Source organism: Gymnogyps californianus, chromosome 2 (assembly GCF_018139145.2).
Source record: "Gymnogyps californianus isolate 813 chromosome 2, ASM1813914v2, whole genome shotgun sequence".
In the NCBI taxonomy this organism is placed as follows: domain Eukaryota; kingdom Metazoa; phylum Chordata; class Aves; order Accipitriformes; family Cathartidae; genus Gymnogyps; species Gymnogyps californianus.
In genome coordinates, this window is record NC_059472.1 from 110,117,348 (window position 1) to 110,142,441 (window position 25,094).

General features: G+C 41.0%; 3 protein-coding genes across 4 annotated transcripts; 2 read left to right on the forward strand and 1 right to left on the reverse strand.

Moving 5' to 3' along the window:
• Positions 1-8,123: 8,123 nt before the first annotated feature.
• Positions 8,124-10,199, reverse strand: MRPL32 (mitochondrial ribosomal protein L32). Its single transcript, XM_050892198.1, has 3 exons — positions 10,076-10,199; positions 9,628-9,809; positions 8,124-9,029 (listed from the first exon to the last, which is right to left on the reverse strand). The coding sequence occupies exons 1-3, from the start codon at positions 10,197-10,199 to the stop codon at positions 8,775-8,777; spliced, it is 561 nt and encodes a 186-aa protein (XP_050748155.1). The 3' UTR covers positions 8,124-8,774.
• Positions 10,200-10,581: 382 nt separating this feature from the next.
• PSMA2 (proteasome 20S subunit alpha 2) lies at positions 10,582-18,185 on the forward strand. Its single transcript, XM_050892639.1, has 8 exons — positions 10,582-10,638; positions 12,957-13,033; positions 13,670-13,802; positions 14,223-14,345; positions 14,765-14,846; positions 15,979-16,052; positions 16,514-16,571; positions 16,653-18,185. The coding sequence occupies exons 1-8, from the start codon at positions 10,598-10,600 to the stop codon at positions 16,767-16,769; spliced, it is 705 nt and encodes a 234-aa protein (XP_050748596.1). The 5' UTR covers positions 10,582-10,597; the 3' UTR covers positions 16,770-18,185.
• Positions 18,186-20,974: 2,789 nt separating this feature from the next.
• Positions 20,975-24,847, forward strand: C2H7orf25 (chromosome 2 C7orf25 homolog). 2 transcript variants are annotated; one of them, XM_050891584.1, is made up of 2 exons: positions 20,975-21,018; positions 23,210-24,847. In XM_050891584.1, the coding sequence occupies exon 2, from the start codon at positions 23,226-23,228 to the stop codon at positions 24,492-24,494; it is 1,269 nt and encodes a 422-aa protein (XP_050747541.1). In that variant the 5' UTR covers positions 20,975-21,018; positions 23,210-23,225; the 3' UTR covers positions 24,495-24,847. The 2 variants fall into 2 exon arrangements, with proteins under 2 accessions (XP_050747541.1, XP_050747540.1); XM_050891583.1 differs by lacking the exon at positions 20,975-21,018 and adding an exon at positions 21,528-22,228.
• The last annotated feature ends 247 nt before the right edge of the window (positions 24,848-25,094 follow it).

A 25,094-nucleotide genomic window follows, 5' to 3' on the forward strand; every position in this document is an offset into this window, starting at 1 on the left:
CCAGTAAGGGCAGCAAGAGTGGGTAAGGGAGAATTGCTTCCTGCTGCACTCCATCCTAATCTCGGCACAGATCCAAGAATCTTTATGCCATGTGTAATCCAAGCCCACTGTGGATGGTGGTGGTTGATGGGTGGAAAAGAGGCGCTGCAAGATTCAACTGCCCTTGGCTAGGGACTGCCTCCACTCCCTCCTGCCTCCTCAGGACCCGAAAAGGTCAGATAGTCCATGCTTCCTTTGACCACCAGGTATGGCAGAATCTGTCCCTTACCATTTAGGGGCCACAGTGCGTGGCACAGTCAAGAAAACACACAGACCACACACAGGCACAAGCCTGCTGCAGCTGGCTGCAGACAACCAAACCAAGATGTGGTTTGTGCCATCTCCATGAGCCTTTGTACCTGCTTGTTGTTCCCCAGCAATCAGCAGGAATGATTATTTTCCACAACTACTCCTCTGAGACTGTCAGCGCAGAGCCGCTGTTAGTGCTTCTGCACAGGCCCGTGATGCTGCGTTGTGTAGTCTAGAGAGCGGGAGGAGATGCTTTTCTGTAACGGGCACATCGCATCTAGCGGCATGAGTGTGAAGAGCCTGAGAAATGGGCTATAAGCATGGTTATTTCTATATAGGGGACCCCTCCAGCCTGTCTCAGAAGCTGAAGTGGGCACCAGTGCCCAGCGGCCAACGTTTTGAAAACAGGCTTTGCAAGCAATACCCAGTCCACCAGTAAGGTAGACTTCTGCATGCACCTGGCTTTTCTGTTGAATACGCCCGTGTCTGCATTCTGGTGATCTTCAGAACATAGATGGCTTAGGAAAAAAGATTCCTGACAGAGCTCCATGGAAGTGTCAAGAAATTGGTATTATCCCCATTTTGTAGACAGAAAAGAGAGGCACAGGGGACAATTTTTTCCAATTATTGGCAACATACCCACTAAGGACCATGGCTTATGGTAACCACTTAAGGGAAGATGCCCAGTGGTGAAATGCTAATGTCTATTACTTGACCAAAGTTAAGTATGGATTTTACTGTTGAAGTAGGGGCCTTGTAACTCACATTTTTCTTACTGCTTTTTCTGCTGCTTGCTCTATTAATGAGATCTACTTGTGGTCATGATTAACACTGACTGCAGACATGTAAGAACAATTCTGTTGGGACACAGATATAGTATGCACAAAAAGTAGCCTGCCTGACAATGCTCTCTACAGCTTTGAATTCAGCAAAGAACTTTCATCTTTTTATTTTTTATCTCCACAGGCTGGGAAAACTCAGTGAAACAATTTTATCACTGGTCATCACTTTTTCATTTCAGCTTTATCTTTGGAAAGAAAGGTATCTTGCTTAAAGTCTCAGACTGTTTTTTTTATGGCCAAATGTGGCCGTACGATCTGTCAAAGAAGGATATGGAGCTCCTTTGTTTTGCTCCTTCAAGTGCTGTGTTCCTGATACAGACAGCATTCTTGAAAATCATATTAACAAAGCCAATGTCCATGCTCTTGGGAAGATACAGTCATTGCAATCAGGGTCATTATAACAGCAATAAACTGAAAAGAATTAAATTACTTTTGATCAAGACTACCTATTCTCAGTCGGTTGCCTGTTGAATCTGATAGTCATATAACCTAAGCAACAGATTCAGGGATCCCAGCATTTGCCAAATCAGCAGGATGAGGAAGATAGATACACTCTGGTGGCTTGAAAGCAAAGTACATCTCTTTGATCTGAAAGAAAAGGAAAAAAATGATCGCAAATTCTCTTCCTTCGTATTTTTCAGCATGAAGTGTCTCAGAGAAAAAATGTTTTCTTTGAGAAGTGATCTAAACCAATTCTTTGCACATTGGTACTGCTGGTTTTGCTGGTGAATGATCTCTGGATCTTATGTTCTTGGTTTTTTTTCAACAATTTAATTGCTTGTATTGTTTGGGTTGTTTTTTTTTTCCCTATTAGACAGAATGTCTTGTATATAGCAGATAAAGAAGGCACCTTATTCCCGGACCAAAGGAATCTAATCTGTGGAGGAGAAATCTTTTACTTCTAGGACTACACTTATTTTTAGATTCATACATTAAAAAATTCCTGGGGACAGATTCTGCCATTGCTGTCCAGCTGAGTCATACTCTTATAAATAACCTCACTGCACAGAATGGCTTTTCTTTTAGGATAAGACACTCTTCTGCAGATGAGAAGTGATTCAGTCTGGTCCTTGGAAGCTTCCTGCAAAAATCACACTGTTTTCCCTCCTGTTCTCAAGTGAAAGGAGAAAAAAAGAAGGCATCATTTAGTAATAAACGAGATTTCCAGCTTATCTGAAGAGCTCTGGATAAAGGCCCTCATGGGCCTACGTCCTAACAAATGTTTAGATATATAGTATCTTTGCAGCAGTTCACTTGATCAAAACACAAACCTAGCTAGATTAATGGCCACCGCAAGTGATAACTGTTATTATTCCCTAACCTGTGACACAGCAGAGAATACAACAGGCTGATAATCTGCAAATAGCTTCAGTTCCTTCCTCTGCCACTGACTGAGGGAGCAATTTTGAGGAATTCACTTGCTCTTTCTGCACCTCAGGTTGCCACCTGTCAAGTAGGAACCGTGCCATTTAGCTTCCAATATAAATTGCTAACATGGAAGTGGTGCATGATGGAGTGGTATTTCCTATACCATCCGTTTCTGCAGTGCCACACACACACGAGTACTTTGCAGTTATTCACTCAGTTGCACAATGTAGGTATGTTTCTTGCAGTAACTCCTATTGTACTCCTCATATTACATACACAGCAACAGGATGCCTCTTACTTCTACATACTTGCCAATGACTACCTTCTTGGTCGTCAACCCTTCCTCCATTCCTTTTTCATATAACTTTGTTGTAATCTACTCTGTGCTGGACAAAAATATCTGAGGATTCATTTGGGGCAAGAGAAATTCAAATGTCTCAGCATTCTCCTGAACTCCTAAAAGATTACATTCTTTGTTCATAAATGACCTTATCCAAAGGACTATGGCAGAGCTGGACTCATGGGCTCAAGTGATGTATCATGATGGGTGTTGGCAACTGATAGGCTTAGTTTTTATTTCCTTGATTTCAATAAAAAACCACTTTCATGATCTCATTAAGTGACTTTGTAACACAATAGCTTGATGCTTTACAGCCTGCCTCTCAGTCACTTGGAATTACAATTTCCTTTAAAAGAAATCCTACTGAAATCAATGGCTTCTTGAAGATCAAGGTATCATTTATCCTGTTTAAGAGTGACAGAATTATATAAGATATCTTTAATTGGATCGAATCGTGATGTTATTCTTCAAAACACCTTAGGTGCTTTGCTTGATCTGATTATGACTGAGTAGTAACAGTCAAAAGATGAATGAGTAGGAACTTCTGAACCCAATATATTTAGAACAAACCTTTCCTACAGGACTGGTCTGTCAATTTTGAGCCTTAAGCTATTCAGTATAGCCCCTTTAAAATCACTATTGTTTGTATTTAATACTAATCACAGATTATAAAATGAAACATACGTCTTTCCAACAGCCTGTTCAAAATCCTTAGTTCCATTGGAAGTATTTCACATAACATGCTCTAGAGCTACACCATAATGGAAAATATTGCTGTAAGCCATATTGCTAGACAAGCCAATGAGTCTGTGTGATGGGGCTGGGAATAGAAACACCATTAGTATACCTCGGGAATGGATGTAAAACCTATGTCAGCTGTGTAAGTAGGGACTGATTGTTCTTCCTACACCATGACACACACTGCATTTAATGTGCCTATTCCTCTTGAGCCTCATGAGCTGGTCCCAAGTTTAGGACACAGAAAGGATTAATCAAGCTTATACCCCGGACATGTCAGACGGAACATTTCTACATGCTTATGGAGTGAGAACAACTCCATCAGAACCACCTTGCATAGAGAAGAGTCTGTGCTCTTTCAAGAAACCAAGGGAAACAGTCAGATGCTTGTATATTTGGATGATCAGAACACACTAAGTATATCTCAAATTTTCACAATCATAGGATTGGTTTAAAAGGTATGACACTTAAGAAAATAATAACTTAGGATTGGTTTTCTGTCTAGTGATTTTCCAAATCTTTGCTTTTTCATCTTTGACCCACCATGTTAGAACCATGAAATCTGCTTTATTGAAAAAAGAAAAAAAAAAAAAAATATCACATGATCCAGGAGTGAGGCTTTAGAGAAATCCCTGCCAAATATTGTATGTTGACAACTCCACAAAAGTTTTTGTTTTGGGTCTTCTGCTCCAGAGCAGTTTCAGTTTTGCTTTTCATATGTTTATCCAGCACATTCAACATGAAATGAATCCTATACCCTTTCTTCTAAATATGTATATTGTCCTCAACCATGGGAAACTGAAATATAGGATGTTTGAAAGAAATTCAAGTATCAACTGGTTAGACTCAATTTACTACATTCATCAAATGCAATCTTAGTTTTCAGCTGTAAACCCAATCTGGTTGGTATCCAGCAGTAGTTTCACAGGTATATGCTCTGCATTAAAAATATATATACTTGCATACATCCATATGTCCAGGGTTTCAGTACATTGGACCAAATTCTGCCTTGAATTATACTGCACTGACTTCAACAGAATTTCCTAGGAATATACATAGAGTAGGCAAAACTAGATCCATCGCTGCTGCATAGCCTACTTCCTTCTCATTCTTTTCATTGATTTTCCTCCCATTTGGCCCCATTCTTAAAGTCTTTGGCAGGTTAAGAGTTAGGCACATTATTTGGAAACAACTTGTATTTACTGATCCTCATTCACTGTATAAATTACACAAAGGAGTCATGTGAAGTAAAAGGATTTTTGCTAATATCTTATTTAAATACTAATTAACAAGTAAGTTCTAAAGATACAGGCACCTTTGTCACTCATGTGCTTCCAAAACATTTTAAAACTTAGATGGAGCACACAATCTTCTATTCCGTTCTGAGTAACTAATATTCATTTAAACACCACATTGGTTTTCTTTTCTTTCCACTTTGTGTCTGCTGTTTGCAAATTGATCCTTATGACTACAAATTCAAGGCAGTTATATCTTGAAATTCATTGGAATGCCACCAGACCTATTATTTGCAGGACCTTCTAGCTGCATAAATAAAATGTCAACTAACTGAATATACTAGGCATACAAAGCAACACAGAAAGCCATCTGTAATTAAGAGGCGTAAAAAGAGCTCCACTATCTTGTTAGGGAAAAATGACAAGCACAATTGCAATTTCAAATAATTCACCCAGCAAAGAGCAGAAGTGCATAAATATACACAAAAGCCAGCACATTAGTTCTCAGTATAGATCTAATTAAATTTAGTCGGAACAATGAATTACAATAGATTAGTTTATGTCTCATAACAACTATTGTATTTAGCTTTGTACTTAGCAAATTTAGTCTTTTTGCAGATCTTTTGCTTACACAGATGCAAATTTCTTGAATCTGACAGTTTCCTGTCTCACTAGTGATCTTTGGCTTTTGTTTTGCACCTACCAGAAAGCTACACTCCTCTGCCACCTAGTGTTTTAAAGAAGTATATTTTATATCAGCTACCAGTTCTTGCTGGCATCGTGTGTTCAACAGAATAGATGAGGACTGTGCAGAAAGTTTTTATTAAAATTTCCTTGCTAAACGGGAGATTAAAGAGAAACTTGGTTTATCAGCCTCCATGGATATCGTAATTGATCAGTGCCAGAGATCACCTCTATCTCTGCAGATCTTAGTATGATACAAAATCGTTTAGCAACTTGTATCCTTGTATTTTAGGACATTACACCATCTTCCTAGTTCTTTCTAAAATGTAAAATAAAATCATTTTACATAAAATCCTTATAGAAGAAAAACATAATCAAATACATGTATTTAATCATAGGAAATTTTCAGGCAAAAAAGAAAGTCTTTTTCAACTACTAGCATGTTCCCAATGTATCAAAGTGAAATTCTCCTGAGGCATATAATTTTTGTTTTTAAATGGATTCTGGAGTACAGCATTTCTAACAACCAGCTTGCTTTTTGTTAGTTTTAATTTACATTGTTTCAAAAAGTGTATGTTTATGTATTAGCACTATTGCAATGTCTATTTCTTTCAAAATTACATATAAACAGAGTTTATTTCAAGTAACAGACTATGCCACGTTTTAGAGGAATTTTTTTTAAATTTTTATTTTTTTAAAAAGGGAGCTTCGTATTGTCAGTGTTACTAAAACAAAACTATGAAAGTGAGCTTTCCTTTACTCTTCTTTTGAATGAAAAGTCATTCAAACTAAACTGTTCTGACTCTCACTGAAGATAATTTCTTTTTCGGAAAATTAACTGGTACTATATCAATTGCATATATGAATCTTCAATATTTGTCAGTTGTTTCTAATTTTTTAGAGACCATTAATACCAGATATTTTAATGACTTTCCCCCCCGACATTACTTAGAAACCACTACAAAACATTATCAAGCATCTCGTCTTGTCTGGATTGCACAAATGCAGTAATAGCATAAGCAGTATGGCTGTGAAATGAATCATTACCTAACCGTGACCTGGCAAGTATCTCAAAATGTCTAGTATTGACACAGCCTAACTTCACTCATGTTTCGTAAGAACGCTATTTGTAAAGCATCTTCATTGCTTCACTGACACTATAATTCAATAAACTAATGCAATACTGCCAATTATAATTATTACTCCATTAGCAGAAACCACATGTCCTCTCTCATGTTTAGAGAAAAATAGTCCTTTTTTTTTTTTTTTTTTTGAATAATACTTCTGTGTTTCTGAGAAATTAACCCATGACTCTCAACATCCCAGGCTAATTTAGCTTATTTCTCTACAGAACCTTTGTCAAAAATATAAATTTATAAAAAGCAACTAAGGCAGTAAGGTGTAATTGGTCCTATAATACGTGGACAAAGAAACAAAAAAACCCCACCTCTCCCTAAAATACATACACACCTTTCCCTTGGGACAATATATCTGCCTTATTGCTTGGCTAATCACACCTCCAATATGTCAGTCTCATCCCGTGCAGCTCTGTCAAAAGTATGCCTTCCACTCTGCATCCTGCTTGCCACCTTTTATTGGCTTCAGTTCTGAATAAGTGAAAAACAGACATGACTGGAATAAAGCCTGTTTGGACAAATCGAAAAGAACTTATGTTGTTTGCTTGGATACTGTCAACTAAATGGCATCAATTTACACTTACCAGCTTTCATTATTCCCTTAAACTATGGAGGAAATGTAACATCTCCACTAACATCTGTTCCTACCAGTTATGTTTCAGAACATGGGATCCAGAGTGAGGAAAGCAGAAGTGAAGCGTTACCGCACACACGAGCCTACTCCTTAAGCAGGCGTAATTGGCTCAGCCATGTACAAACGAAGGCTGTTCTGGAAAGCGTGGTCCTGTGTCCTCCACTTTCACATTCCTACTGTCCACGTTGCCACTTTTCTGACCCTGACACGAGCCAAGCTACAGGGAGGTACCCGCTAAAAACCAAGCTGTAGAAAGCCAGGGAACAGTTCTCTGTCAGCATAGCTCCCTGAACCAGGACAGTACAGGAGCAGATACACTCAAGTGCCAAGGAAGCACAGGGGCAATCTAGCCAGGGTTAGGGGCAGGCTTGCATTTTTTGGCAGCAAATAGCTATTAGACTGGCTGAGCCATCATATCAAACAGTACCATTTGTATATTGAAATCCCAACTGAAAATTTAAAACAGTCTTAATCTTAAATGCAACAGTGCTATGGTGTGGCTAAAACCAAAGTGAAAATCCAATTAGGTGCTGTAACTGCACCACTGAGGAGCACCAATGCACAGCAGAGGGCAGAGTTGCCCCCTCTCTGCAGAAGACCCAAGACATTGTATGCTGTTCTTCGTGGTTTTCCAAGCAGACACTGACCATCCAGACTACTTACTGGCTGCAAAGAATCAGCTTTTGATCCTTATCAAATTGATAGATTTCCAGTCATTACATTTAAATTCGTTATTTCACTCAGGAAATCACGGTGCACTTTGGGGAAAAAAAAAAAAAGTCTTTCCATATTCCTTTAAGACAGAAAATTATTTTGTATACTGACAACAGCAAGAAACACTTAACCTTCAGCCCGGTACAGAAAAAGTGCAAATACTTCATGGCAACCACTAGTTAGTTCAAAAACAGGAATATCACTGAGTATCTCAAACAGCAGCACTGTGGAGAGATCCAGGCAGATTCTGTTAAGAGCCATGGAAATAACCAGATAACTGTATGTCTTTCCTTGTAAATATCCTTTGTATCTAATCAACATTGGTTTTCAAAGTGAGGGTTTTTTGTTTGGTTGGTTGAGGTTTTTTTTTCTCCAAAACAGCAGCAGCCAAAAACAGAAAGCAGATTTCCCTAGGAAACTTAACATACTTTATTTTACATCTGTGAATGTCTTCCCTTTGTTAAAAAAAAATGTTATTTACAAAACCAGCATAGAACATTAACATACAAATTATTCAGTGTACTGTACACAGATGTCCAAACCCAAGGTAGATCCTGATTTCTCTTTAATTGTTGTCTGCTGTGATGTATCACTGACAAGCATTTCCCACTGTATGCTATAGAAACAACACCTGACTGCAACACCATATGGCATGACACATGATTCAAGCAGGATTCCCAAAAGTTCATAGGTTTTCCATATCAATATTGAGTGAACAAAATCAGGAAAACATTCTTGAAAAACATGATCTTTCTTGCTGTAGCAGCTGTTTTTGTTAGCATTAGTTCTATAGCATTAATTTTGAACAAACCAAGACGGACGCTTCCTGGCTCTTTCAATGATCCGCTTGCCTTCATCTTTTTCTGTGGGCTTTTCTCCATCATAAAGGACGACAGTCTCTACAGTAGGAGCATTAAATGGTCCTCCCTCCTTTTTATGTATTTCCATCCGTATCAGTCGAGTTTCTGCTTTGACCTTCGCATAACAATAGCCACAAAGGACATGCTTCTGTTTCAAGTTTCCACACTCAGGGCAAACATCTATGTTCCTCTAAAAAACAGTGGAAAATAGTAAATTTTGTAATTTGAACAACAAAAGAAACAGAGAACAATCACAAACTACTAAAAAGGTTAAATGAAATACCAGAGAAATTCAATTACCTTTTCAAAATTTATTCTTCTATGTATTCTGCAATGTATTGCTACATCAAATGCTTACTAATAAAAATAGCCTACAAAGTCAATATCTAAATCATTATGCCTATTGATGTTTGGAAGACTAAACACATATCAACTCAATTAGGTGTACAGAAAGTATACACCTTTTTCAGCTATACTAGCTCTTTAGCTAAAATTCACATTTTGTTGGCTTGCACCTAAACTGTCACTTTTTATTTAACCACAGACTACAGTCACACATGATGAATGTACCTGTTACAAAGTATTTTGAACATTACAATATCTTTTAAGCTTATTTATAAACAAATTCCAGAAAGCTGTTTCACTCAGTATTGACCACTATAATGACCCTCTAAAATAAGTGAGATGAAAAATGATTGGCATAAATCTTAATCCAGCATGCTTATTTGCCATTAACAAAATTACTTGCAGCGAATAAGGTGGCAACCCTGGGGAAATTTGGTGATTACCTTTACTTTTATAAGCTTATTGGGATTTCTTCGCCTGCAGCGGTTCACTTCAATGGTGCGCCTTTTCTTTGGTGCTGCCATCCACAAGATGCTATCTAAGAGGCTGGGTGCCTCATTACTTTCTCTAGTGTCGCTTACTGGCTCTGGAAGAAAAGCTGGAGCTTGGACAGCTAGCGCGGGTCCTGAACGACAAAAAAAGTAATTCATTACAGCCAAGCCCCATTTTCGCGTGCAGCCGAGGAAATACGACACGGATGCTACTGACACCCCCCAAAGCGAGGAGACAGGAGCGGCCAGCAGCGCCCCCAGCCGCGTTCCTTCATTGTCCCCAGGGCTGCGCGCTCTCCTGCTCCAGCCCCCTCCCTCCGCCGTTCAACGGTAAAAATGCGTCCCGCAGCCCCGATGCCGCCTTCTCCTTCAGCCGGGAGGGAAGCAGGCCAGTACCTACCCCAGGGCGGGCTCTGGCCCCCGGAGAAACCCGGCAAGAGGCCGCGCTCCAGCCGCCCCCAGCAGCGCTGAAGGAGACCGCGAAGCCGCGGCAGCGGAGACAAGACCACCAGCAGAGCCGCCATACCCCCACACAGCTCCGCCAAGGCCTCAGAGGAGGGGAGGGCGGTCGCTCGCCCGTGGGCGCACTGGGCATGCGCACCTGCCGCTGAGCCTTCTGGGAAACCGAGTGCCCTGAGCACTTCACGGCATAACAGGGACGGAGACCAGGACTTTACGTCCCAGCATTCCTCTGGCTACCAGGAGGGTGGGGCGACGGGGGGAGCTCGGTGACTTCAACTCCCAGCATGCCTCTTCGCCAATCGCGTCCCTCGCAGGCCCGCCGCTGCTTCCCGGCATGCTCCGCTCTTCTCCATTTCCTCGCCAATCAGCGCGCTAGCTGTATCCTCGTGCAGGAAGCGGGAGGAGCGACTGAGCCTGCGCAGAGGGAGGTGGTGAGGGGAGCGGAGGGGTTTGTTCCAAAATGGCGGAGCGTGGCTACAGCTTCTCCCTCACTACGTTCAGGTACTCGGGGGGAGAGGGCTGCAGGCCTGGGCTCTCGGCGGGCAGGCCGGCGGGTGAGAGGGAGGACGGTGCACAGCCTACGCGGAGTGGTCTTCCGGCGCCGGGGCAGGATGGCGTGGGGAGTTTGCAGAGTCATCGCGTCCCCGGCGGGTCCGCGGAGCCGGGCCTGCGGGCGCTGGGAGGCGGCGGTGGCTGGACCCGGGCAGAAGGGGCGGGCGTGGGGAAAGCGACGGGGATCAGGCGGCTTCACCTTCGCCTGCGGGGGGCACACAGCTGCTGGGAGTTTTCGTGAGCTGAACGGCTGCAGGCGCAGCCCGGGATAGAGGTGGGGGCTGAAGTGTCCCGGGTCCCACCTGATCTCTGTCGCGGTCCTCGGGCCCAAGTGTAGTCGCTGCTTATATCTTCTCTCGTTGCTGTAAGTCAGAGTCACTGTGGGGCCAACCTAAGGTCTATCTCGTCACTGGTAGTGCCTTATAGCGAGTGCTTGATGAAACGGTTTAGTAAACTTAGGGTCCCCACACACATGCACACACTTTAAGCTGGGTAGTAATTCTGTAATTCTGAGCTAATTGGAAATCTGTGATGATAGCTGAGCTCTGCTATCTTGAGAGCTTGCTTCAGAACAAACTTTGCAGACGTGGGAATGAAAGAAGCCTTCAGATGAGTTTTAAATAGTTTATTTCCCTTCTTGCTGCACTTTGCAGGCAGTGCTCTCCTTGCACTTTGTGCGCAGCCTAGGTGATTGCATGCACAAAATGAATATGCTGTTGGAGTGGTATCTATTAAAGTGTTGCTTTAATACATACACTTCAGATTAATTCAGAGAAAAAGAAATTACTTTCCATTCTTTTTTTGATGAAACTATTAAGCTATCCAGAATTATATTTTAAATATAAAAAGAAAAACTGAAGGCAAGAATCTTTGTGCTGCTTTTGGTAAAGTGCCCCCTTAATCTCAGAGGAGAGTAATGCTGTGTAATTGCAAACTGAGTTACTAAAGGCTTGTTGCAGTTAAGCAAATGAAGCAGTTCACAGTGTAAAACTAGGAAAAGAATCTTCTTAATGGATGGATGCAGCCAAACATGCCTGCTTTACTCAAGGTTGAATTCTTTGTTAGCTCTTGGAAATGGTTTCCTAAGGGAGTTACAAATTTTTTTGTACTGTACAGAAGCACTACATGCTCTGAAGCTTGAAGCCATTTGATTTTATACTCACATGGAAGAGAATACACCTACTTACACTTTCCCTCATTCACCTGTTCCTTGTACTGAGAATTATTTATTTTAGTTTGTGCTTACTTTTAAAATGTTTTGCTAATGTTCTGTATATTTTAATTGCTGGCATAGGAAATTACTGTTCTGGTTTGTTAGTATTTTGTAGTGGAGAAACTAGAATTATTAATTTGTCACCTTTAAACACTGTTTACTCAGTGTATAAATAACTACACTAATTGATTATTGCTTGCTTTGTTTTTTCTAACTCCTCTAAGCACTGAGTTACATAACTTTCTATTTTACTTCTGCATCTATTAAAACAGCAGTGTCTGAAATACAGCCCAGAGAATAGATCCCACTTGCAAAATCACTTGTCCAATGAGTGACTGGCTCTGTGCTGTCCTTTTCTCTGGGGATTGAGAATGGACTCCTCGATCCCCCTCATTCTGGATGAGTTACTTTGTCAGCCTGACACCTGCTGCTCTGTTCTGATGCTTCTGCGTCCATTACCAGAACAACATGGATCATTAAAACGAAATGCAGGAATATCTGGGGATGGAATGGGAGCTGTTTCTATCTTGTGCCATTGACCTGATGTGTGCTTATCAGTCAAAAAGAGTAGCAGTGTTTTGCTCGTACCTTTCAGCAGTGAACATCGGTGTCTTGAAAACTTTTGCAAACCACATGTGTAATGCCATTTCAGTAGAAAGTCATGACGCGCTCTGAAGATTTTTCCAACTGAGTGGAAAACTTGTTTAAAATGGTGTAAAGTTGGAGAACAGACTTGTACTCCTTCAATCTGCATCCCTGTCACTGCTCCCTATCCGAGACACATTAGCTTTCGTCAGGGTTGTAGGCAGGTGCTGTGTGAGTATCCCAGTAGCACTGTGCAGCAGTGAGTTCTGTGCTGAACCAGTCCAGTTCTTTTAGAAGCTGTTACGAATCTTCAGACTTGTGTTTTTTTGCTTTTTCTAAAATTCTGATTAGAATATGCTGATGCTAGGTGTAAAGAGGCTTAAAAAAGCAAGTTAGCATCAGATTGTTGTAGGACAGATTTGAGCATATCAGAATTATGTTAGGCTTACTTTTAAATTTTCCTTTCTAGTCCTTCTGGAAAGCTTGTTCAGATTGAATATGCTTTGGCTGCAGTGGCTGCAGGAGCTCCATCAGTTGGGATTAAAGGTATGTTCAGAAAATAACTACTTTAGTGAAGGATTCAGGATTCTGAGTATCGTTTGAGAGAACTGAAATAGTTTGGACTACGTACTGGGTCTTTCTTCATCTTGCCTTCTATTACATATCTTGTTTTTCTTTCAGTGGATTTTCATATGTTTTAGTGGGTTTAATATTTCCTTTTTTTTTTTTTTCTGCAACTCGATAATTTTTTGTGAAGAAGGAAGGGAGCATAGAGCTCCGTGCTAGGAGAAGATTGCTTGGGTGATTTTGGAGACACTTAGCTGGTAGAAGTAGGCATCTTTTGGTTTTTAGTGTTCCTGTCTCTTAAGTAAGTAACTCCAGCTGTGTGTCCATATAGAAATTACACAAAAAGTTACTTCAACTGCTCAATTATTAATATGTGCTTCAGAATCTTTAGAATGGGATTATGGGAGCTGTATGATTATTTAAAATGAGGAATGATGTGTTGGGTGGATTCATCAAAGTATCTCTGTTTAACGTGATTGTAAACTTGAAGAGTTTTTAAAAAAGCGAGGAGCAAAATTCTTTACAGTCCGATATACTTGTTCTGTGTTTTGACTGCTTTCCATAATTTTAGTTTAATTAAAAAAAAAAAAAAAACAACAACTTATTCCTTTCCAGCTGCAAATGGAGTCGTGTTGGCAACTGAGAAGAAGCAGAAATCCATTCTTTATGATGAAAGGAGTGTCCACAAAGTAGAACCAATTACCAAACATATAGGTTTAGTGTACAGCGGTATGGGTCCAGATTACAGGTATTAAAAATTTTGTTTGGTCGCCATTTAGACGCATTTTCATACAAGAAATGTAAGAAACAGAAACAGATAGCAATTAGCTGTTTCTTTCTAAGTGTACGGCATAATATAATATTGTATTACACTGTATATGAAATTCACTTTAAGTTTTTCTTAATATCTTCAATACTTTGTCAAATAACCTTCTATCTAAAGAGTGAGTAGGGAATGAACAGCAGTGTAATTCAACCTTAGTTTCAGTTTAAGTATTTCAGAGATTACTCAGCTGAGAAAGATAACCCGGCACAGTCTATGTTTTCTTACATTAGTGTTATGCCAGATGTATAATTCCTTAGCATAGTCTTTATTATGAGTTTTCAGTTCTAGTTATAACAACTAGTTGGAATATCTTTGACATGCTAATTTTGTCTTTGTTTTTAGAGTACTTGTGCACAGAGCTCGGAAGCTGGCGCAGCAATATTACTTGGTTTATCATGAGCCCATTCCAACAGCTCAGCTAGTACAGAGAATTGCTTCTGTGATGCAGGAATACACGCAATCTGGGTATGTGGTTTCCTGAATTTTGAAGTTGCTTAGAAAGATCATGTTGTTTAAATGTGAGGAATAACTACCTTGTTGGTGATTGAATTTTTTGTGTCAAAAAGGCAGTTTTTCAATGCAGAATGCCCACAGAAAGTGGGTCAGTGGCATGAGCACTAACTGGCAGCAGGTGAGATAGGATCTTCGTGTCTTACAAACAAACATGTCAGACAAGGCAGCATACTTTTGTTTTTGTACTGTTCGTTGACTAGTCATTCCTGGTCACAGCTCTGGGCTGGTGGGAAGCATTTGGGGGAAGGTCAACACATCCAAAATAATTCAGTTTTGGTTTTAATATAATACAAATAATTTGGTTTTTATGAACTGAATAAATTTCACGTATCAACTGTGATTTTTTAGTTTGGGGTTTTTTTTGCCTGTAGTGGTGTTCGTCCGTTTGGTGTATCACTGCTAATATGTGGCTGGAATGAAGGGCGGCCGTATTTATTTCAGTCGGATCCATCTGTAAGTATCTGACGTTTGTGAATTCTACTGCTTTTATAAAACATCTAAAACTTTATATGTGTTCATGAAATACTTTCTGTGATGAGAAGAAGAATGCAGAGCTAGAACAAAAGATCCCTTAACATAACTTCAGAAGTCAGAATGAGCCATTTCAGTAGGTGCTTGGAGCAAGCCTGGATTATTCTGTGCCTACACGTTCCTGTACTGCTTGAGGGATGGCAGCTGTTTTTGAGGGAGATCACCATCCCTGTTCATGCCTTCCCACCTAGTTGATAGTGACAGCAAGAGTGGCATTCTGCAGCAGGTGCCAGGAAAAAAAACATTTTGACTGCTTATGCTGCTGAAATAGTTGTTCCCTAAACCAGATGGAAGTTAGGCCAAAATCTGTTGCATTGTGAAATGCATATGTGTGCGTATGCTTTAGTATTTAACAACAGTGGTTAATTTCAGTGAGTTTATTTGCTGTGTTTGCACTGCGCTTCTGAAAAACTACCCTTTGATGCATGTGTGAATTGTAACGCTTCACATCAAACAAAAAATGTGGTCACTGTAGTGATCATTGATAAGCTTCAGAAATTTGAATTACTACCTGATGCTCAAATGTAAAAAGCAAAATGCAGATGCCTTGTGTAAGGCAGCTTGATTGAGGCATAGAACTGCTGATAGTCTTCATGCCAGAGGACAGAATAGAAGTGATGGCTAAATATCCTATTAGTAGCTATAAGATAAATCAGATGGCTGGTTTGCAACAAGTTGTTTACATTACTTAATCTTAAAAAAGAAGAACATATGGAGTGAACCTCAGGAAAGATCTGACTGTATTCATTCTCAAGGGCAACATGCTATTTCTGTTTAAGGAATCCCAAACCAAAACTGTGCTAATGACTTACTAAATTAATCTTTCCAAGTAGTGGGAGGATGAAAATAGGTGGGGCCCTATACAAATGTTTTGTATGTTTTCACAGCATATGTTTCCATATCAAATTAGTCTGAATGTGATCCAAAATAGTCTCCTATATTCTCAGAACATTCAGTATTTTCGTAATTGCTTCTGTACCTTTTACCAAGTAATTCAATACGTAATGTTTGACTAAGTTACACAAAACAATTCAATAGATTGTTGCTTTTACAGGGAGCTTACTTTGCATGGAAAGCAACAGCAATGGGAAAAAATTACGTCAATGGGAAAACATTCCTTGAGAAAAGGTAATGTATTTGACGCTTGTCTGAAAGGATACTATCTGTTTTGTTCAGGTTCCATGTAAAACAGCCAGATAAAAAATGCACACTTTTAGATTATCAGAACAAAGTTTTAAAATACTTAAGATAGGATGTTTCCAGTTTACTTATTTACAGATGCACAGGAAACTTGCTTTATTTAAACTCCAACTTTTGTGTTTATGGAGAATTATTTCAGTGCAATAAATATTATATTCAACGTATTTGCAGAAATATTGTTCTATACGGCGTCAGTAGGAAAAGTACTGAAATACATTTTTTTATAAACAATAACTCTGACTATTAATATCACAGTGCTTACAAATAATATTTGTATGAGAAATAGGAAGACTTTAGTAGTGTTTGGGTTTTTAGAGACTCAAATTTAGATTATTAGGATTTGGAAAGATCTTTGTCCCATGCTGAAATATGTGAACTTCTGTTTACAGATACAATGAAGATTTGGAGCTTGAAGATGCCATTCATACAGCTATCTTAACACTAAAGGTTAGGAAAATATTAAGAAATAAGTTTCTTACTGTTATGACATCATTGATATGATTCACTGAACTGTATTTTCTTTAATAGGAGAGCTTTGAAGGGCAAATGACAGAAGACAACATCGAAGTTGGCATCTGTAATGAAGCTGGTTTTAGGAGGCTTACTCCAACTGAGGTTAAGGACTACTTGGCTGCAATAGCCTAGTAGAAACGGAGCAAGACTGTGTGATTCACACAAAGGTCTTTTTAATTTTGGCTACTTAAATGTTTTTGTTTGCAGTTTTTGCATACTTATTTCTACATGGTTTGTCTGAGAGATTTTTTAACTATCATGGGTGCAAATGCGACAGTCCTAATATTGTAATACATGGAATCTTATTACAGGTAATTCTTTCCCTTGATACATGGAATCTTTGTACACAAAATACTGTACAAAATGTAAAGTTATAATGACAGCTTGAAAAAGGCTAAAGAATAAAATTTCAAGGCCACTGTTTTGGGGGAAGGTGTCTGTGTGTCTTTTTAATCATAGCTTGTTTATCTGCATAAAGCTGAGATTTCAGTATCTTTATTGTTGAGGAAAGAGAATTTTCCACATACGTATCAGCCATGATGAACTCACGTTAGACTTTCTTTTAAAGAATTTAAATTTTGAGTGGACAGGATAATTTTTTCACTTTGGAATTTTGTTTACATGTTAAGTAACTTCCAAAAATGGTTTTATCTGGTGTAAGTGATCATGTACTTTCACAAAGAGGCAGAACAGTCTTCCATTTCAGGTACGAACTGTGATCTACCTGAGCATCTCTGCTTTTGACCCTCTTGGTCTTTGTGTCTCAAGAATTTGTTTTCTCTTCCTTGGGTTATTTTTGTGGCCCTAGAAATTGCACTTTTTCAACCCTGAAATATTGCTAGAAATAATGGAAGTAATAACTTACTGAAAACTAAATGCCTTTATCACCATCAATAAAAATCAACTGGATTTACAAAGCAAAATGAGAATATGTAATGTAATTACTTTATCCCTTGAATTGTGCTAAAGTATTTTCCAACTTTCTATTTCTAACTCTAAAAGTGCAGTAATGAAAAGAGCACTTAATTTATGCATCACAACTTCTACAGGTGCAGAACTAGGTGCTTGAATATTACTGTGTGTGGGTGTATGCATCGATACATTTGTTACATGTGTAGAGTTGTTCAGGTTATATAGAAACACAAAATTTACCACAAAAGAAATAGGATAAATAGATGTACTTTTTTCCAGCAGAAATAATCTGGTCTGCAGCCATTTAAGTTACTGTTTGCAGATTTTTTTTTTTTTTTAAAGCAGTCTGATTGTTAAAATGTTGATAATGAACTGGGAGCGATAGCTGGATCACTGTGCTGGTACAAAAGGCTAAGCACGTGTGGGAGCAGCCTGACAGGTTACATGTTAGCCAGCCATAACTAATGAAGAAAATACAAAGTATGAGTTAGTCTGCAGAAAGTAGTGTATAAGCTAATTGATCTGTTCTTTCCAATGTCTGTCTTCTGATGTTTTATGTTATCATTAGGTAAATAAGAATTTCTGAAGCATGCCATAAATGAAGTTTTACTTCCTAATGTCAGAAATAAAAGCTGTGTCCAAATGGTTCATTAAGACTTAGTCCAGATCGCTTTTTGAGTATTTTACTCTGAAAACCAATCCATGCTCTGATTCTTCCTCTAGAGAAAACGAACAACTAGGAACTGAAACTGGAGACTTTATAGTGCCACATCATCAATTTAGACTATTTATATGCATTCATTCAGTTTTTTAATCCTATATAAATATTTAAAGGAGTTTTCTATATAAAAAAAAATGCAGGTAGGTATTTCAGAAAATGGTTAGCATGAACTGCAGTAGCTTAGTTGCCTCCTCTACTAGAAACAGTTGATTAGCAAAGAACACCCTATTAAGCGTAGTTGAAACCAAAGCAAGTTTCAAACAAATCATGCTATCTCGCTCCCAAGATAGTAGCAATGGGACAAACAAAAAAAAAAAAAAAAAAAGTGTTTTAAGGCTTGAGAGGTGTGGTTTGGGTTTTTGGGGTTTTTTTTTTTGTTTGTTTGTTTTTTGGTTTTTTTTTTAAATAATTGAACAACTTCCATCTGTAGAATTTTACTAATTTTACAGGTGGTGAAGGGATGTGAAAAAACAGTATCTTCCATCTTTTCCTGTGGTTTAATAATTTAAATGTAGTAACTGTTCTGTGGATTGTACGGAAACTATTGTGCTCTGAGTAAGGAAAGTGCTGTCCTTCAGATATCTGATAATTGGTATAAATGTTGAGGGGGTTTTTGCCTACTTCCCCCCACCCAGTTAGGAGGACAGACAACCGTTACCACACAGAGTATTTTTACTGAAGTGTATACTTCAGAAGTGGTGTTGGTTTCACTTCATGTTGTTATGGACCAACATTGTAAATGGGTGGCAACACGAAATTGGTACATTTGTCAGATATTCTGAATGTCCTCTTGTACCAGGTTGCCTCAGTCAGTGCTTTTAGGAATGTAAACTGTTTGAATTGGTAAAATAATGTGTGATTTCATTATTATTAAATGGTGGCACCTTTTTCTTTTGAGAACAAATAGAAGTGTGCCTTGAGAAAGATGGGAATGCTGTCACTAGGCTATCATAGCACCATACATTAGTACATAGTCTCCTTTTACAACAAAAAGCTTCAAAATGATGATCAGTTGTAACTTTCCTTTGAGAGTGCTTTCCTAAGGCTATCTCTCTGAGGGATGATCTCATAGCCCCTGTCATCATTTCTGTGGTAATATTTAATTGCTCTGTGCTTTGTGTGAAACGAGAAGCGTAGGTCTATACCATAGTCTAATGGTTTATTGTCAGTTATTCATTTTGATGAGCCACCAAGTTGGTAGTTGAGAGAGACTGTTTTTACACCGTTAAGAACGGAGTCCTAAAGCTCCGTGATGCACTTAGGCCCGACGGAGAATCAGAGTTCATGGGACTTGGTGTAATTTGGAAAGAATCCGCATAATATTTTGAACTCAGGCTTTATTTAGAGTATTAGATAATTTTCTTAGTGGTAGGCAGATAGACCTTGCTATTACGCTGTTTTAATGGGGAAGATGGTGTGATTTGAAGTGTCGGGGTTTTTTTAAACTGCTTAATCCTACACTGAAGAAAATCATTGCCATACTCAGATGACTGCACATCTAGAATAGTAACTAAATTTTATCTAGTATTTAAAGGGAACCTTTAAACTGCAGGGAACTAATTTACATCTTTTTCCATTCTAAATCCCTGGAATTTAAGGAAATAGAAATTTTGAAATGTGTTTCTCAAATAATAAAATCACTTCAGGAGTGATAGCTACTAGTGCAATGGAGTAGCAAATGATATGGTGGTTGTGGTCATTTTCAAAAAGTGCAGGTTTTTTAGTTATATGATATTAGCTTTGTTTATATTTTGTAAAACAACTTACTGCATGAAGTGGTGTGAAGGGGGAATAAAGTGGACAAACACTTCATTTGTGAGAAACGACAAATTACAAGCTTGATTACTTAGGCTGACCATGAAGTATGACTTTGCTTCATTTATCTTGTTCCTAATGCAGTCATCTGAAAGAAGAGACACTGGTCACTTAAAGTAAGTGATGTTCTGGATTTGCATGTCCTGGAAGATGATCTGCTCTGAGGAGCTCAGGACAGTGTGACACCTATGAGAACAGAATTTCCTTGGGCTTCATTTAACTAGTAGGATCAGGATCTGAGAACAGTATCACCATTTCATGAGGTTATTACTTTAAGTAGGTTCTGATGTGATAGAAGATATAGGTGCAGTAAGCCCCTTACAACTTGCTTTGGCTTACTATTGCTTTGCAGATCTTGTGAAGTCATTTAGACAAGTAAAGACAATTACTCACTGTAGGAACCAGTGACCGGTAGTAGGTGGAGAGAAGGCAAATCTCTCCCATGCTGTTAGGGAGCATTGCTGCAGCATGGAGAGATGTCTACTGCTTGGAGGTAGGCAGCAACTCACGGCAAGCAAGGAGAATGCTTGCTCTCATTTAGCACGAAATGGTTTAATAAGGCCTGTTTTTGTTATCTGAACTTCATGGACCCAACATGCATTGAGCCATGGTAACTTCTTCCCCGCTGAAGTTAAAGCACAAGGCTGACTTGTCTCTGGCCTGTCTGACCTAATGTAATGTCTTTGCTCCTTAAATAAAAGCTGTTCGGGATAAAATACGTATTTATCCGAGGACCGCCGTGACCCCGACTGCAGGCACGCCGGAGATGACAGCCACGCTGGGAAGGCTGGGGCCGGCGGCGCGGCGAGGCGGGTGCGGCGGCTGTCCCCGCCCGACGGCCCCGGGGGAGGTGCTGGGCCGGGCCGAGCCGCGCCACGCCGGCCCGGGCCGCCTCCTGCCGCTGCCCGGGGCGAAGGCTGTTGCCGCCGGGTTGTGAGTATGGGCTGCGGGCGCCGGGGGAAGGCGACGGCGGGGAGGGAGCGGGGCCCGGGAGCGCCGGGAGAGGCGAGGCGGGCCCGGGCTTGTCGCGCCCCGATTAGTGACTGGAGGGCAAGGGAGGCAGGGGCCGGCGTCCCGCAGCCACCCGAGTCCCGCCGCCCACCCTGCGGGGGAAGGTGTGTCGGGTGAGGGCGAGGCAAGGGGCCGCGGCCGGCCACCGGGGCTCCCCGGGGTCCGCCGGCGCCGCCGAGAGAGGCTGGGGGCAAGCGCCGAGGGCACCCTGCCCTCACCCAAGATGGCGCCGCGACCTCCCCGGCGCCGCTCTCACGTGATCGGGGAGCGGCGCGAAGGTGGCGGCGGGCGGACAGGGCCGGGTCGGGGGCGGGAGAGGCGGCTGTTTCCGCCGCTCCCTGCGGAGGGGAGGTGCGAGCCCTGAGGGGAAAGAAGGGGGGTAAAGTGGCGACTGTGCGCGGCTGCTGAGGGGAGGCGGGCCCTGAGGGGGCCCCCTCCAGTGGCGGGCTGAGGCCGCGCTGTGGTGAGGCGCGTACACCTCAGCGAGTGGCCTCCCGGGGCTCCTTGTAACAGCAAACATTTGTGTGAAGGGTTTTATTTTTTTCCCCACCTCGTTTTAAGGAGTAGTTCTTCTTCTGGGGCCTTATGGTTGATAGTGAGGCCGCCCGTTGCTCGCAGTTGTGATGAAAAAGTAGTTGGGTTTGTGGGCTTACTTTCACTGAAAAACTTGAAGTAAGCTTCCTCTTGGAGCCTTTTTATGTTTGTAGAAGTTGAAGCTGCTGTGGTGAGAGGTGCCAAAGTAGTAACTGTGGGGTTTTACTCGTTGCTTTACATATAAGAATAAGCTTATGGCAATGGTGAGGACTTTTGGGGGAAGGGCTGATTTCACTGGCCTCTTCTGACCCTGAAGAGAGTCAGTAGGTTGTGTTGGAAGACATTAAGCCTTTTGGTTGAGAAGAAGGGGAAGATTTTTGTGATATTGAATATTGACTGAGCCAGGAGCAATTAATGCTGACTGTATTTGAACTTGTGCATAATGCAAGTGTGACTTCAACTGCTTGATGAAGCCAGGCTCCACAGGTGCACTGGCAGAGCCTGGTGTAGGACCCAGGCTGTATCCTGTTGCTCATTTTCAGCTGAAGCTGCATTTGTCTTGCCCTTTAATACCAGTTTGCTTCAACATGCAGCTTAGGTAAGAATTACAGGACCATGTGTTTATACTTGTAGTTGGAAGTCAAAATGGATTAATTTCACTATTGATAGTGGCTATTTACTGTGTGTCATAAAAAAATGGTATTGGTTGCTGTGGTATTGAATCCTACATTTTTCAAAGCCAGCCCACATTCAGTTAAGTAATTCCTATCATACTTTCCTTTTGGAGACATACTAAAGTAATATGGATGCGAAGGAATAGACTTACCGGATGCAACACAGTAAACCTCTAGTAGAACTAGAAAACATAGAGATTTCCAGATCCTCCTGGCTCTAGAATTATGAATTGTAGTCTCTCATGATGCTCTGTAATGTTGAAACTTTGCCAGGGTGTTGTTAGGGCCTCATTCACTGAGTTGTGCAGTGTAAGTCGGAAGCTGGAGAGGAGAGAGCTGTGCTACCCATAATTGTAAAATACAATGGGCTTCCTCCCTGCTGTGTTAAAATACTTGCTTGGAGCCAGACTTCACAGTTTTTATGTATGTCTGTAAGCATGGTGGGTAGCTTTTATATTTTAATGGTAACTGTGGTGAGAGGGAGAGGCAAGATTTGCTTATGGCATTAACAGGATTTCTAATTTTGCTCTGGATGGCAACTTTTGCACGTGATCTCTGAGAGTTGAGATCTGTCTAAGTGACTAGCTCAGTGAAAGGCTCACGTGTTGGGGGAAAAAACCACAAACTTGCAAGGTGTCTGTGGAGACTTGAATGCTTCTGTTCTCCCTTGCTGAGAACTGAGATCTTCTGAGGCTGTAGGTTGGATCCCCAGAGGGGAAGGAAAGGAATTTAACTCTTTGGTGGGACTTGTGCTGAGGTTCCTGATGCTTGCGCTTGACAATACTGGTAGCTGTTGCACTAAGTCCACTGCAAAGCTCCAGTGTATACTGTTGCAACGACCTCTTTTGACTGTCTTTAGTCTCGAACATGCAATAACAATCTTTTTGCTTGCTTTCACTTGATAGGAATAATGTTTCCAACATGTCTGTGCAGTCGCTGCTTTGTGAAAGAATTGCTGTTGCCGAAGAATTGATCAAGAGAGCAGAAGCCCTTTGCAAGTCCCAGAAAAGGAGAATAGAAGGTGGGGCAAAACTATGCGGTAAACTGAAGGCTGAGCTAAACTTCTTACACAAGGTGGAGGCAGGGAAGGTGGCCATTAAAGAATCGCATCTGCAGAGTACAAACCTTACCCATCTTCAAGCCATTATTCAGTCAGCAGAGAACCTGGAGGATGTTGTCAGCGTCCTCCATGTCTTTGCTTATGAGGACAGGTTTGGAGACAAACAGACACTGGTGGTAGATGTTGTTGCAAACGGAGGTCACACGTGGGTGAAGGCCATCGGTCGGAAGGCCGAGGCCCTGCATAACATCTGGCTGGGGAGAGGCCAGTATGGTGACAAAAGCGTTGTTGAGCAGGCAGAGGACTTCCTGCAAGCAAGCCGTCAGCAGCCGGTGGAGTACAGCAATCCCCACATAATCTTTGCATTCTACAACAGCGTGTCCAGTCCTATGGCAGAGAGACTCAAGGAGATGGGAATATCTGTGCGAGGAGACATTGTGGCTGTGAACTCACTGGCGGAGCCATCTACAGAAAACCAGCACCTGAGTGCCGGTGAATCAGATGAAGAAGGCCCTGAAGTCCTGCAGGTGACCAGAGTAGACCGGGAGAATTTAGTGGCCAGCATTGCTTTTCCTACCCAGATCAAAGTAAATGTGTGCAATAGAGTTAACTTGGACATTACTACCTTAATAACTTACGTCTCTGCTCTGAGCTATGGTGGCTGCTACTTCATCTTCAAAGAAAAAGTGCTAACAGAGCAGGCGGCTCAAGAAAGGAGGGAGAGAGTCCTGCCTCAGCTGGAGGAGTTCATGGAGGGGAAAGAGCTGTTTGCCTGTCAGTCTGCTGTCAGGGATTTTCAGTCCATCTTGGAAACGCTGGGAGGACCTGGGGAGAAAGAGCGAGCCGCATTGCTTGTTAAAAGAATTAATGTGGTGCCAGATCAGCCGTCTGACCGTGCCTTAGCACTAGTGGCTAGTTCAAAAATCAACAGCCGTTCTCTTACCATTTTCGGGACAGGAGACACTTTAAAAGCCATCACCATGACTGCAAATAGTGGTTTTGTGAGGGCAGCGGCTAACCAAGGTGTCAAGTTCAGTGTTTTTGTCCATCAGCCGCGAGCATTGACAGAAAGCAAAGAATCCGTTGCCACACCTTTACCAAAGAGCTGCCCACCTGATAATGGACTATGAGTTAGTCGTTGAAATATTGCCGCTGCTGCAGGGGAGGCATTTGGAGAAATAAGAGTTGTCATAATACATTTTTGGGTGTGTATCAGTGAAAACAGTAACTGTAGCAGTGGAAGGGTTCCTCAAGGAATTTGCAATATCTTTACTCAATTCTTGCTTTTTTTGTTCAGCTGGCCATTAATTTATTCACTAAGGTAATAAGATTTCAGTGATAATTGTTAACTGGCGTACAGTATATTAATTGTATCAACCCCTATTAAAAAGTTCAGTTAAAGCACAGTTGCCTTTGTGCCCTTGTCATTTTTGTCCTTTTCTGAGAGATTAAATTCAGCACCTTAGATGGGCTTCAGACTTGACTTCTGTGGAACTTAAATCTTTCTTTCACCTGTCCTATTCAACTGAATTCTTTGTTGATTCAGAGGTACCTTGTGTAGAGACCTATGCCTTTTTGTGTGTATGCTGTTTCCTGAAGATGTGACTAGTAGCCATGAATAGAAACCCACTTAAGCCTGCTGCCTTTTACTGAAAGGAACCTCTGTATGTATACCATGTTAGATTGAGTTGGAGAACAGCTTTAAAATTCCCTGAAAAATCAGTTGACAT